The following is a 14121-nucleotide window of genomic DNA, read 5'->3' on the forward strand; positions in this document are numbered from 1 at the left end:
TTCAAATTCTCTGTGTTAAAAAAAAAAAAAAAGCAGGTGTTTTTGTGCGTTCATAACTGGCTGTTTCTACCAGATAAAGAAGGGTATTTTATCAGGATATTGGTTGCCAGTTACTGTACTACAGCCAAAAGGAGTTGCCCACTCAATTAAATGTCTGTAACCAAGGACAGAGCTTGCAGCTGTAAAAAACAACACTAAATATTGCTTGATAGCACTGCAAAACCTCTTCCTGTCTGCCTGAGTGCAGGCAGACACTTTACTGAATGCATGAGAGAGCCAAGCAGATTTGGGGGCTGCAGGGAGAGAACAGGACCAGAAAGAGGAACGCATACGGATAGGACATTCAAGGGAATGGATATCCATGAGCATCACAATTCCCAGCCCATGGGCCTGTTTCTTGGATGCAGAATTTAGGAGCTTGGATTAATCAGAGAGATAAGAAAAAAGTATTTCATGATTAGGCTTTAAAAATGGTGTTGCTCATATACTACAGCCATTAAAGGAATAAAAACCCAGACAAAAACATACAGATGATTTATCATAGAATCATAGAATCATTAAAGTTGGAAAAGATCTCCAATATAATCTGGTCCAACCATCTCCCTACCATCAATATCACCCACTAAACCATGTCCCTAAAGTCAAATAGTCCAAATAAAGCTGACAGGTTAAAGGTCTGTAGATGATGCAAAAATAATTCCTGTAAATGCAAGTCCTATTTTTTAGAATGTGATGGAGTTCAGAAGTAATCATTGAACTCTGCATGTACAGAACCACTCTCTTTCTTGTGTCTACAGAATTCAAGTAATAAATTTTATATTAATATAGAAAATAGGTCATTATAGCCAACACCATTCATTCAGATGGGAAACTAGAATTCCTGAGAAGAACAATTATTTGTCAAATGGTGCTACTCAGCAATTCTTTTGGCAGGGAAACCAGGAAATATTATTGTCACTCTGTTTGTTGGTTTATACCTGCCAAATTATGTGGTGAGTCCAAGTCTGAATCAATGCTCTTGCACGGATTCTCAAAATAGAATGCTGTCGAAGGTGTTTCACTTTGGAAAGAAGCAATATAAACTTAATTATTTGGGACATTAGGATTTTATGTTTTAGCTAATCCAACAACAGATTATATGGATCTGAATTCTAATTATTGGATGTCTGTATTTGATTATTTTCTACAGATTACTTGAATAATCTTTGCCCTGATTCTACAGAGTATGAAGCCACACAAGGTAAAATGAAATGGGTAGAACAAAAATTCTGCTTCACTAACTCTGCTTCTAAAGAGGTGCAGGATCTGTATTGCAAATATATAGAGCAGGTTTATTTTCAAGATTTTGTATTTATAGGTTAGAAGTAAGGTCTACAAGAACTTACTACTAATGTAGATGAATTATGTAGGTCAAGAATGCTATCTTTTTTTCTCAGTGAAATATGTGGGCTTCCAATAGTTTTGACATGATGAACTTACAGAAGAAATGATTTTGTATATAAGCATGGTGCTGACGTTGTACTTCAGCCCCAGTCACCTGGAAAATCCTAGTCCTCTTTGGCTCCATCCATGCTTGGCCTGGTCATTGTAAAGCCAGTTGAGATTGGTCCACCCACTTGTTTGTATATCATTATCCTGGGTATGCCTGATGTTCTCTCAGAACTTTGAAGACACACAGGTTTGAAACATGTATCTGTGTTCTGTGTTCCTTAAGTCTAAGTAAACTTGAAAGACATTACATAAAAATCTGTTCTGCTCAATCAAGAACAAATCCAGATGTTCAGTTCCTAACACCATCTTTCCCACTACATCAGATGGATAAAGCAGAAGTGTCTTACTCCCACTGAAGTCAAAGGGAGGTTTAGCCTGGGCTTGACTGGGAATAACTTCCAGGATGAAATAAGAATAGCATTGTACTAATGAAACCAGTGCACCTCCTTGTCATAGTGAATGTGAATACAAAGCAACTCACAGCAAGAAGGTCTAAGATTGACTAAAGGTCATTCTGTTCTGGCCAAGAGTAGTATCTTGTGCAAAATTTTGGACCCTTGTCACTGACAATGATTATAGCTATAGCAGTAATTTAAACAGAGTCAGGGCAGACATTCAAGCCCTGTAGCCACATTTGCCTATCTTGTTTGTCCTTAGCACACACTTGTCACATTTCTGGCCAGCAACGGCTAGCATGCTCCCAGATTAGGCTTGGAAATGGATAGGATGCCCTGTTCCACAGGAGAAAATGAGATCTGAGATAAGGACCTGAACTATGTTATGCCATTGCTATCAGTGCCAGCAAACATGTCCAGGCCCGGGCTTTTTGCCAGTGGAGAATCCAGATGTTAACTTACGTCACACATGTCAGTCAGAAAGGGATGGCCTGTCCTCTCCCTTGGTAGTAAGGGGAAACAAGCCACCTTGACTGCCATGCTTTTAGATGGTTGAAGCAGGATTACATGAATCTCTCTCTACCACAAGCTTCAAATGTCAAAAATCTGCAACTAGAAAACATTACAAAAAGATTTTGTGCTTAAAAGGAACCTCACGAGCTCTCTTGGTCAACACAAGCATGATGCAGAGCTTTGCACAACAGGATGACTCTTCCGGGTCCTAAATTTGCTGGGCAGTTGCATCCTGGTGGTGCCAAAATATTTAAGAAGCTGCTGCTGCTGGGGGGTTGTTTTTTTATTAAAGATGTCCTTGTAAACAGAAAGGATTGGGGTTATTTTCCTCCTCTCTTACATTATTTGTGGTCTTTGCTTTGCTTCACCCCTCAGCTGCCTTATTCATTGTTTCTGAAATCACGGACCGAGCCAACGAGAGCATGCTCCAAGGGGTGAGTCCTATCATGATGCACTCTCTCCTAATCAATAGTGTTTTTTCTGGACATCTGATGAAATGTATCTGTATCTGTTAAATTCTGAAACCTCCTCCAGGGTGAATCTCAAAAATTTATATAGGTCTGGGTTAGAGCACTGCAAATATGGAGCAGGTCTATGCCCTTTAGTGCAGCTGTACAAGATGTAAGTCACAGTAGCTAGCAGCACAAAGTTTTTCTTCCTCTTAGGATTTCCGAAATGGCATATGGTGCAATGAAGTGAGAGACGGGAATTTTCATGGTTCTATTACTAGTCTGGGATGGTTTTAGATATGAAATGCTGAAGACATCAAAAATGTGCTGTCAAAGATACATTCTGAGCTCATTTATGTAAGTTTTCTACCATTCTGGAATCCCGTTTTACTTCAGAAGAATTGGTCTGGGCTTATAGTCTTGCAAATGTTCAAACAGTCAAATAGACTGTCGACGACTTTCATAGGTTACAGCTCATATCTAAATTTAGATATAGATATCTAAATAAGTTATATAGTTCACCAAAGAAATGAACAGTTCCAATAAGGTCACTGTGACTTACTAATGCCTCTCGCATGATATTAGAGTCCTAATTTACAGGCAAAGATAGTCTGCACATAGCTAGTCTTATGACTATTTGTTTCCAAGGATCTAGGTCTGATTTTTAGGTAAGGTGACAAGAGTTTTGCTATTGACATTAGTAAGAAGCAGTGTTAGGAGGCATAGAGGCAGCAGAGAGATTGTCAGACACAGGATGCAGAAGAATCCAGAGGAATCTAACTTGGTGGACATCCAGATGATATCATAACTAAAGGCAGTGTCTTTCATTTTGTTATACTAGCCACCCACACCTGCAGCTAAATTCTCTCCTGAGGTTAATGTTTGCAGAACTTCAATTTCAGTTGCACAGACCTAGCATCCAGCTGAAGTAGTTAGTGAAAAGTACCTACAGCGTTCATAGTCTGTGAAATGTTGAGCGACAGTCATAGTAGAGCCCGAAATTTCAAAACTACCATCTTCAAGCACTTCTTTTCAAGGCATTTAGATTGATTGCCAAGCAGCACATGTAGTTGCTCTGGAAGATGTCAACCATTATGTGGTTTGTGTTCAACAGCATGCATGTTAGAGAACAAAGCACCTAATTCCAGGCGTCCTGCATTTCACCCAATAATGAGCGGTTACACTGAAGCATTTCTTTCTCAAAAGGTGACTCTCTTAAGTATTTTGTCATTGCATTGAGTCACAGCAATTCTAAGTGATGGGGAATGCATCATATCTTTTGGGAAGCTGTCCACATTTTATTACTCACTTGAACATTTCTGACTTTAACATCCTGCACTGGGATTTTGTTGTGCCTTTGCTAAATTAGAGGTCTCTGGCTTTGCAAACACCCTTCCTATGGTTAATTACAGTTGGCAGTCAAGTCACTTCATTATTTCATTTACTGAGCAGAGAGAGGGTAGTTAATAATCACTCAGACACCAAAACACAAAATCCAAGGGACAAAGAGGAAAAACACCTAAGCATTAATGTGAACAAGGGGAAGAAATGCAATGAAATATCAACCCACCTTAGTAAGAATTTGTTTTCAGGTAGGATTTTAAAGTTGAAAGAATGAATGCACAGGAACTGATAGGGAAAGACATATGCTGGGGGGCCACCATGGCCACATACCAGCACTTCTGGCTCAGCATGCTTCCTTTAATGCCTTTGCCTTCTGTATGGGGAATGGAGGCACTGGGTGAGGCAGTGAATTCAGACTGCGTGACATAGGTAAAAATGTAGTAGGTCAACTCGATGAAGGATGTTCTTTGCAGCAGCTCAGGAGGTAAAAATGAAAGAGTCTCAAAATCCAGGGTGCCCTTCAACTTTTAAAACTGAAGCTTTCATGCTCTGTTCAGAGAAGTAGAAGCATCTGCTTGCAGCAGATGAACCCAAGAGCCAAGAATGTCAACTTCTGCTCACATCTGAACATCCCTGCTGTGCAGGTTTAAAATCCGTGTCTCTGATATGTGTGCCAAGGTCATAAATGCTGCCCATGTGTTCACAGGCTGTTTTAGAGCACCGAGTTCAGTGATGATCTCCTCATGGCCAGAGGCAGGAAAAAAAATATCTTGTAATGTTTGTATCGGAAAGGGATAAGTTGTAGTTAAAACTATTTATTATTTCCTGAATAGGGAAACCTGTCTTCATGAATCTGCCTCTTTCCCCTTCTGATAGCTAGAAATTGAGATCAAGGTTCTGAACCTGCTTCTCCTGAAGTCTTTGGCAAAATTACCACAGATCAACATGAAGCCCAACTAGTAGATTTCTTTTCAGATCTACATTATCACTCAATGCAAACTTCAAAAAAGCTTGGACCTACTGATTAGATTTAAGTCCATTAAGTCCATTTCCACTTTTCTGTTTCAGGCTTCACCCCACACTGTCCTGCTGCATGTAGCTCAGAACACATTTCCCCTTCACACAGTAATGTCAGCCCAATTGCTGTGTTAATGTGGTTCCATGACAATCTAAAACCTTCCAAGCCTTCCTTTTAAAGACAGCACTTCTTTTACTTCTCCTGATTGCTACGGAAAAGTTCCAAATGTGAGCCGTGTGTAAACAAAGCAGCACATTCTGCTTCAGCAAGCAGGCAGCATGAACACCTTTGATAAGTGTAAACTCTTAGCTACTCTTGATCTCTTTGGTTATTTACTCTCAAGTTTATTTAAAGACACTTTAGCTCTCAGTACAAACTATTTTGGCATCAGCCATTTTGGTAGGTAGGATGGGGACAAAAGTTGGCAGAGAAATTTTTGCAGATGAAAAGGTAGTTGCATTACAGCCAAACAAAATGGTGAAGAAGGAAAGGAGAGAGAAAGAAGCATAGCAGAAAAGCAAGATGCATGGAAATGATGTTTTATACAGACTGTTTCCAAGATGTTCAACAATAATCAATAGTTAATTACTATATAAACACTACACTGTTACCAAGTCAAAGGAACACATGTAGATTACAGGGAGGATGTGGTCTAACAAGCTTAAATATTAACATAAAAAGAAACGTAATCTGGCCACTTTACAGATTGACTCTGAAACCATGCACTTACTGAGCAAAGGTTTCAACGGATTTGATTTTCTGTCTCCTCAGGGAAAGAATTTACAATTGTACTTTCCATTAATAAATAAATAATTATTTGTACCAATATAACAAATAGTTCATCATAAAACTGAGATCTCAGGACAAGTTTCCACAGTAATCTCAGAGCTTTAAGGGATACCCATGTTAGAGGCTGAGAAATGCAAGAACTCAGTTCCTATCAGTTCCACATCTTTTTCTGACACCTCAGCTTCTTTAAATTTTATTCAAATACATGGAAGATTTGTATGAATATTTTTTTCTGAAGTTACATGTTTACATAAGTGGACAAAATCAGATATCCATTGCATATTGCACTGAAGTCAATGGAGTTATATTACTGGTGAAAATAGTCATGAAAGTTTGAATTCTGTTTTTGATGTACCATGGTCTTTGATTTAAACCAAATATCCCAATTTTGGATTTTACCTAAATTCTGTTCCTTACTTCTGTTCTAGGCACCTCACAAGCCATGCAGGAAGGAAATTCGGTAGTAAGCAAAAGTTGTCAAAGGGACAAATAGAGATTCCCTGATGTCTATGGCTAAGGAACATACAGCTTCATTTGAAGTGGTAGTGGTTAGCTTGTAGCTCTTCCATATTTTGAGGGAAAGACTTACATTTGCTGTGTTGCATTACTGTGCAATGATTTTATGCTTTCATTTGAAGAACATCACCATATCCTCTGAGTTTTACAGATGCAATAGACTGTATAATAATTGCTATTAATAATGACTGTGTTGGAAAAAAATCATCACACATTCCACATTGATTTTTACACTTCATTTTTATCATATCATCAGAGCACATGTGCTCTTTTTGAAGCTATGGCCTGGAAGAGATGAAATAAAATTTCTTTTCCCATCTGTGTGAATGCTGTGGGTTTTGTGAAGAGGCCTGTTCATGAGAATCATAATTCAGTATTCTGTTAAATCAGAGATTGTCCTCCTGAATTAATATCCCATACATAAAATCCATAACCAGCAATTCTGTTCTTTCTCTCAGATTTTCAAAAATGCAAAGAATTTAAAAAGCGACTCTAATTACAGAGCAAACTGAACAATGTCAGTCAATATAGAACATTAATAACTTGCCATATACCCAGCTGATGTTCTAGGTAATAATTCAGATTTGACATGTACATGGAAAGAGGAAGATTTCTGCTGCCATTTATTAACTCATCAAACTACAGTCCAAAAATCTGACAGGAACACTGAACTATTATCTATGTTTTCTGCAGAATATCGAAGATTCATTATTAGCTTTTTTGTTTTATAATAACACTACAGCAATTTTTCCCCTTGGAAGTATTAAACCAGGATTTTCAGATACCTTGTTATATTAGCTACCTCCATAGCATTTTTATCAAGTAGAAAAATATTATTTGCAATTTATAGATGTATAAACAGAGGCATGAGGCATAAGACATATCATCACCACATAGTACTAAGTATATCTGTAACTCTAGGAGACATTCACTACTTGAACTAAACAGGGTTTGCATTAATCTCTGAAATTCTAGAACCTGTTAGAGGCCCTGAGATGCTGAGAGCTGTAAATCATTGTTGCTATTAACAGCTGGTGAATTTCTTGGGGATGCAGCGCCCCTTCATAGACACAATGAAAATATGTACCTTGCCACATGGAAGTTGCAGTCCACTGCTAAGCTGTTTAGAGAAGGATTTCAGTCACCCCACATCTTCAGTACTAAGTGGGTGGAGCTTTGTCTTCATTTTTGAATCATCGCTTGTGAAGGGTATTTGAAAGGAGGCTGATAAGAGTTTTGAGCAAAGTGAAGAAAACTATATAAAGAGTTTTTTAGGGAACCATAAGAAAACTATGTCCTCCTCAGCTTCCTACATTTCCGGATAAATCACAGTCCTTCAGATGTGATGGTCATTTGACTTCCTACAGGAAATGAGTTTGATAAATCTCTGTCCATTTCCTGGTGAACATGTGTCTATATTGCAAAAGCCATCATTATTACAGGCACCTCTACCAGAAGTCCTAAGAGAAGCTGCGGTGTGTTTGATCTGCAGCAACTGAGTTCTCCCCTCACTCTTATAGAAACCCCAATGAGTAGTACTAACACTTGCCAGGAGTGTGCTCACAAGAAGGCACTGCTTTTTCTGGATATGAAGTGGGGTTGAGTGTGCCCTCAGCAAGTTTGCTGACAACACCAACCTGTGAGGGAAGGGATGCCACCTAGAGGACCCTGGACAGGCTTGAGAGGTTGGCCTGTATGAACTTAATGAGATTCAAACAAGGCCACGTGCAAGGTCCTGCATCTGGGTTGGGGTAATCCCAAGCACAAATACATACTGGGTGGAGAATGGATTGAAAGCAGCCCTGAGGAGAAGGACCTGGGGGTGTTGGTGGATGAGAAGCTCAGCATGAGGCAGCAATGTGCACTTGTAGCCCAGAAAGCCAACCATACCCTGGGCTGCATCAAAAGCAGCATGGCCAGCAGGGCAAGGGAGGGGATTCTGTCCCTCTGCTCTTGTGACACCCACCAGGAGCACTGCGTTCAGCTCTGGGGCCCCCAGCACAAGAAGAACATGGAGCTATTAAAACGAATCCAGAGGAGGACCACAAAGATGATCAAGATGCTGGAGCACCTCTCCTGTGAAGACAGGCTGAGGAAGTTGGGATTGTTCAACCTGGAGAAGAGAAGGCTACAGGGAGACCTTACAGTGAGCGGCCTTGCAGTGCCTAAAGAGAGCTGCAGGAAAGCTGGGGATGAACTCTTTGTCAGGGAATGTGGTGATAGGACAAGGGGCAACAGCTTTAAACTAAGAGAGAGTAGACTTAGATTAGATATTAGGAAGAAATTCTTTAATCAGAGTTTCTGAGGCACTGGCATAGGCTGCCCAGAGGAGCTGTGGATGCCCCATCCCTGGAAGTGTCCAAGGGAAGGCTGCCTGGGGCTTTGAGCAACCTGGTGTGGTAGGAGGTGTCTCTGCCCATGGAAGGGGGTTTGGAATTAGATGATCTTTAAGGTCCTTTCCAACCCAAACCATTCTATGAAGAATGGGGCTCCATTATGGCAGTTGTCAATTTGACAAGTTTTGCAAGGGCTAAAATACCCTTTAGTTATGGGAAAGTCCTTTGCAATCTTCTTTTGCAAATGTCAGCTGTCCTATGATCCCTGGTGTTTCCTGTGCTCTGTTAATTTATATATTGTTTCCATTTTGCTAGCCTATATTATTTTTGAAGTGACCTGAAATATTCCATTTGTTAGTTTCTGCATTGCAAAAGAGATACTTGATGGCTGAAAGTGTTGAAAGTGTGTCAACTGCCAGTTATATTGCATGGTCACAATGCAGCCCTGAGCTACTCAAGGCTTGTAGGTGTTTCGATGTGTTTGGTATGTGGTTTCTGAACCTAATATCATATTTAACAAGTGTAATATTTCTTCAGAGCAGTAACATACACGGGCATTTCAGGCTTATCTCAAAAAGCAAGCTGAGATAGCTACATTAATTGATAAATGAAATCCAGCATATATTAGCCTTGACAGACCATCATGCTGATATGGACATGCTCCTTCTGTTATCTGTGATAGCTTTCTTAATTAGCTGATTCTATAGACACCACTGATTTGTATCAATCAGGCAGATATATCCTTGATTACATTGTTCAATCTATAGAGGCTAACTAAGCCCAGGGATAGCTTAAGGACAGTCAATGGAGCACAGGTAAACAAACTATTATCTGCCATAGCAGAAAACAGTTGTCAAGGGCTTCCAGGTAATGAAGGTATATCAAATGTGGTCCTTAGTCTGTAGTTTTTCTGTGTATGTAACTGAGGATTTAGGACACAATGGCTAACTCAGACAAGAGAGACATAACTTTTAGACATATTCTAGTGATTGCTGCAGTGCAGCCCATTCTACTCTCTGGACTAGATAAAACCACAGCCGAATCCTATGTACAAGCATGGGTTTTAGCAGCATTAACTACTAAGTGGAAGGAGATTTGAAAAGACTACCAATATTTCATAGATACAGACCCCTCTTCTATCCAATACCATCTTTTTATGAGAGCAGAAGCTTAGTTAGATTAAATTTATTTACCGTCTTTATAGATAAATTCATGCCACATGCCAGTGCCCACTGTCTGTGCTCTCAAGTCAAGTAGGCAATTGAGTTAGTAGCATCAGAGTTTGATAACGGGCTTCCTGATCTTTGCAAAGCATCAAAAAAGAGATGCAACTGTATTGCCTGCTTACTAGTTAAGCTTCCAGATTCCCTAGTGCAAAGTCACTAATCCGTTAGCACAGAATATAAACCTCCAGATAATCCTAGCAATGATCTTCTTGTATCAAATCATGCTTTGGATTATCTATGTCATGCCACTAATGAACAAGCCTTTGGAGCAGATATTATACTTTGTCTCTGTTTCCAGTTTACTGGTTGCAAGAGAAAGAAAGTCAGCAAAGAGACCAATGTATAAATACTGCATGGAGTAAGCAGGCTCTTTTGAAAGTGAGCTGAGGTACAGAGGAAGTGTTAAAGAAGTATCAAAGGTGACAGGAGTGTAGAAGGCCACAGCAGATGTGAATGCAGGTGATGAGGTTTCATAAAGCTTATGAGGCTGGAAGAAGACTTTCTGCACCTAGATTCCATGAGCTCAATTCTCTCTGAAACCCAGTTCTGTAATATCACTTTAATGTATTTGAGAAATAAAATGGTGAGGAGGGTTTGCCTGCTTTTCTAAAAGCAATCACCATGTGGTCTCCTAAATGTTGTTTCTCTCTCTTAGGAAAACCTGCAGAAGCTGGTACACATTGAGTACAGTGTGAGGGGGCAGAGGGGCCTCCTCCAGCCAGGAAGGGTGAGTACTGCAGGCAGACCTATGCTGATAAGGACATTGTTTCCGGCCAGCTTTATCTCTGCCTCTGTGGATGGCCAGATTTCAGATGTCTACAGGTGTTGTTTACTGACCCGCTGTGATAAGAGTTGTAGCACTGGTTTATGTAAAAAGCCATCACTCTGGTAGTGTTCAGGAGCACTGCATGCTGAGAGCCTTGCACTTGCAAAGACAGGCATAAGCTGTTTTTACACAGAGCGGCCATTTGATTTTTCACTCCAGCTGTCCTCAGTCACCCCATGTCGCGTGTTTTGGAGGAGCTGCTGTTTTCCTTCTTACATATTCTTGTTGAAAGGTTTGAAATACGAGCAGAAATTGCTTACAACCTGGAAAGGCTCAAATTTTTTTGGGTAGGTTAGATCCCTAAATCAGGGGAAATTACCTATTTTCAATTTTCTATTCTTACCATTTTGCAGTGGTGCTTTTCATAGAATCACAGAATCATTAAGGTTGGAAAAGACCTCCATGATCATCTGGTCCAACCATCCCCCTACCACCAATGTCACCCACTAAACCATGTCTCTAAGCACCGGGTCCAGCCTTGAACACCCCCAGGGACGGTGACTCCACCACCTCCCTGGGCAACCTGTTCCAATGCCTGACTGCTCTTTCTGAGAAGAAATCTCCTAATTCCCAGCCTAAACTTGCAACTTTTAATGCAAGACATCACGTCTAAGCAACACACGAACAGAAAGTGGGAAAGTATATAGCTGTGTCTTGCCATTCACACCAAATACAAATTTATCCTCCTTTCTTTCCAACCTTTCCAGTTTTCTCAGGCCCAGCCTGCCACTACACTTGAAAAGATTTATTTCTAGAGTTCTGCAACCCTAAATTCCCCTTCAGCCCACTACTGTCCTTAACAAAGCTCATGAAGAAATTTTCAAGGCATGCATACTCCTAGTATGTGAATCCTCATCAACCAAACATTGCAGTGATCCTCTTATTTTTTCTCCAACATCAGTATCCTCACTTGTCCTTGTCAAGTAGAGAATTAATAAATTCTGCAAACCTCAGTGCAGTTCTAGAGTAGAAAATTACACCAGATCCTGCTCTCCATTAGAAAAGAGTAGATGTCTGTAAGCCCACTGCTGCTTTAATTATTTTAGACCTTTTCAAATGTTATTGAAATTAAGTTTGAGTATGCTGTTTTAGCTGGTTACATGTACAGTCCTGTTTACACACATAGTAACAATATGGACAGACGAGGTATTATGCTTGCAAATACACACAGGTTTAGTGTAGGCATAGTATGTATGTGAAAAGGTTTCAGCATTTCTTTTTGGTTCGTCTATTTTTCATAATCAGAGGATGAGTTCTTTTCTGAAGCCCATTAAATGTTACTTTTGAAATCTGTGACAGTCTCCTTGCAGTCCATGGTGCAGATGCAGTGGGCTGAGTACTGCCTGGTGTCTGACACATGGGTTTCCGAGCCATTCAGTACTGATACAAATGCAAGCCATAAAGTCAGGCTAGAAGCAGATGTTGAGGTATCCATCCGTTACTATGCTGATGAAAGCAGTTAAGAGTGTCTCCTTCTACATGAGGAATGTTCTCTTTTCTCAGTAAGTTTCAGAATGCAGTCTCAGGATTACAAGGTTTTTTTGTGTTTTTTTTTTTTCCTTTTAGGTCTTTGTGAAAGAGGGAACACTGATGAAAGTCTCTGGGAAAAACAAGCACCCTCGGCATTTGTTCTTGGTAGGATTTCTTCCGTATTTTTACTATCTCTTTCATATCTTCTCCTGTGCTTACACATCTGTAAACCAGGGAAGAAATTTCAGGGCTGCGAGTCATTTAATTCTAAGCAGTGATGTGGTAAGTGGGTTTCTGTTGCTAACAGGACACAGAAGACTGTAGCCTCTTTCACACATGTACTCGTATGCCCTGCATATAAGAATAAGTGCTGTGCAGCCCTCCATTTGTACCACAGCTCCATTCAGCCTTGACTAGGCCATAATTCTGCAAAGGAGAGTGCAGGTTTCCAAGTTGCTTGGGAGGAATACTTTCAACAATTAAGCCTCATACTTAAAAATCTACCTCTAAGGCCTTAGGAGATCTTATCAGAACCAATAGAGAACACTACTGGTAAAGTTTAGGAAAGCTGTCTTTGGGTGAGTTTTGTATCCTCGAAGCTCTAGGACTGGGTTTTAGCTCCTGATATCCATGTCTTTTTCAATTACCTGATAATTGTGTGCACCACCTAGGTATAGTCCCTCTGAACACACATCTCCAGTTCTCTGTTGATTGAAGCAGCAGTTTTCAATGAGGGTTTGCAAAATTCTTCTAAGATAGTTAAGAAAAATTAACCAGTTATCAGTTACTGGAAAATTTTAAGTATTCACAAATCAAAAGAGATGAAAACCCACCATTTTGGAGATCTGCTGTTAACACCCATGTTTTCTGTTTTACTTTATACACTACATTGGGCTGTATACACTACATTGAGACTCCATGCTCCTGAGCATTGTTCTCAACTTTGCAGGTAGCTTATTGTATAACCACAGTTATTTTTATGCTTTTATCTGTATGAAGGGGAAAATAATATTTGCCTGTCATAGGATTTTGTGATGCTTACCTGTTAACGTTTGAAAAATTCTTTAGAATTTTAGAGATTTTAGAATCTCCTCCCTAGAAAAGCACCATAAAGTACTGAGCCTTACTGCTGGAATTAACATCAAAGTACTTGTTTGCAGACTTCCTTTTAAAATAAGGGGGTTACATGTCTGGAATACATACTTGCTGTGGCCTCTGTAAGTGCTGACAGCGTTTCACCCTGGGATCATTGTGAGAAGGAGAGATGGTTTATTATAGAAGGCATACATTTTGCCATTAATTCTTCTTATTTTTTCCTCTTATTAACATTTTCTACTTGTACATGAGCAGGATGGTGAAAATGCAGGAAACAGAACCAGTGTGGAATGTGGTAATTCCTGCATTAACATCTGAATGGGTTTGCATTATCTCCTAACACTGTGAAGTCTCTGTTATGCCACCACCACTCAAGTGTTTAATGGACTATTCAGTCTATGAATACATTAAGATAACTACTGCACAACTCTACCAACATACTCCATCTTTGCATGTAGCACCTTTGCTACAGCAGTCTTAAGGCCCCCACCATCCATCACTGCTGACACCTTTTTGTAACAGCTAAGATCTGCATGAACATACCCTTCCCTTTGCCAGTACATCTAGCCTAACCCATGTGCTGTCTTGATTCAGATGTCCAAGGGAAAGAAAAACACACACAAACCTCCAAGACTAGAATAACCCTCTAAATA

At 39.9% G+C, this 14121-nt stretch overlaps 1 protein-coding gene across 6 annotated transcripts in view; it reads left to right on the forward strand.

Annotated features, from left to right (window-relative positions):
• FGD5 (FYVE, RhoGEF and PH domain containing 5) overlaps positions 1-14121 on the forward strand; it is a 100485-nt gene that overhangs the window by 65031 nt on the left and 21333 nt on the right. For all 6 annotated transcript variants that reach the window (XM_035546624.2, XM_050712676.1, XM_050712673.1 and 3 more), the window contains exons 9-12: positions 1190-1240; positions 2775-2833; positions 10733-10804; positions 12470-12538. In XM_035546624.2, coding sequence (XP_035402517.1) covers positions 1190-1240; positions 2775-2833; positions 10733-10804; positions 12470-12538 — 251 coding nt within the window. The remainder of the gene's footprint in view (positions 1-1189; positions 1241-2774; positions 2834-10732; positions 10805-12469; positions 12539-14121) is intronic.

The sequence above is a fragment of the Cygnus atratus genome, chromosome 10 (genome assembly GCF_013377495.2).
Source record: "Cygnus atratus isolate AKBS03 ecotype Queensland, Australia chromosome 10, CAtr_DNAZoo_HiC_assembly, whole genome shotgun sequence".
In the NCBI taxonomy this organism is placed as follows: Eukaryota; Metazoa; Chordata; class Aves; order Anseriformes; family Anatidae; genus Cygnus; species Cygnus atratus.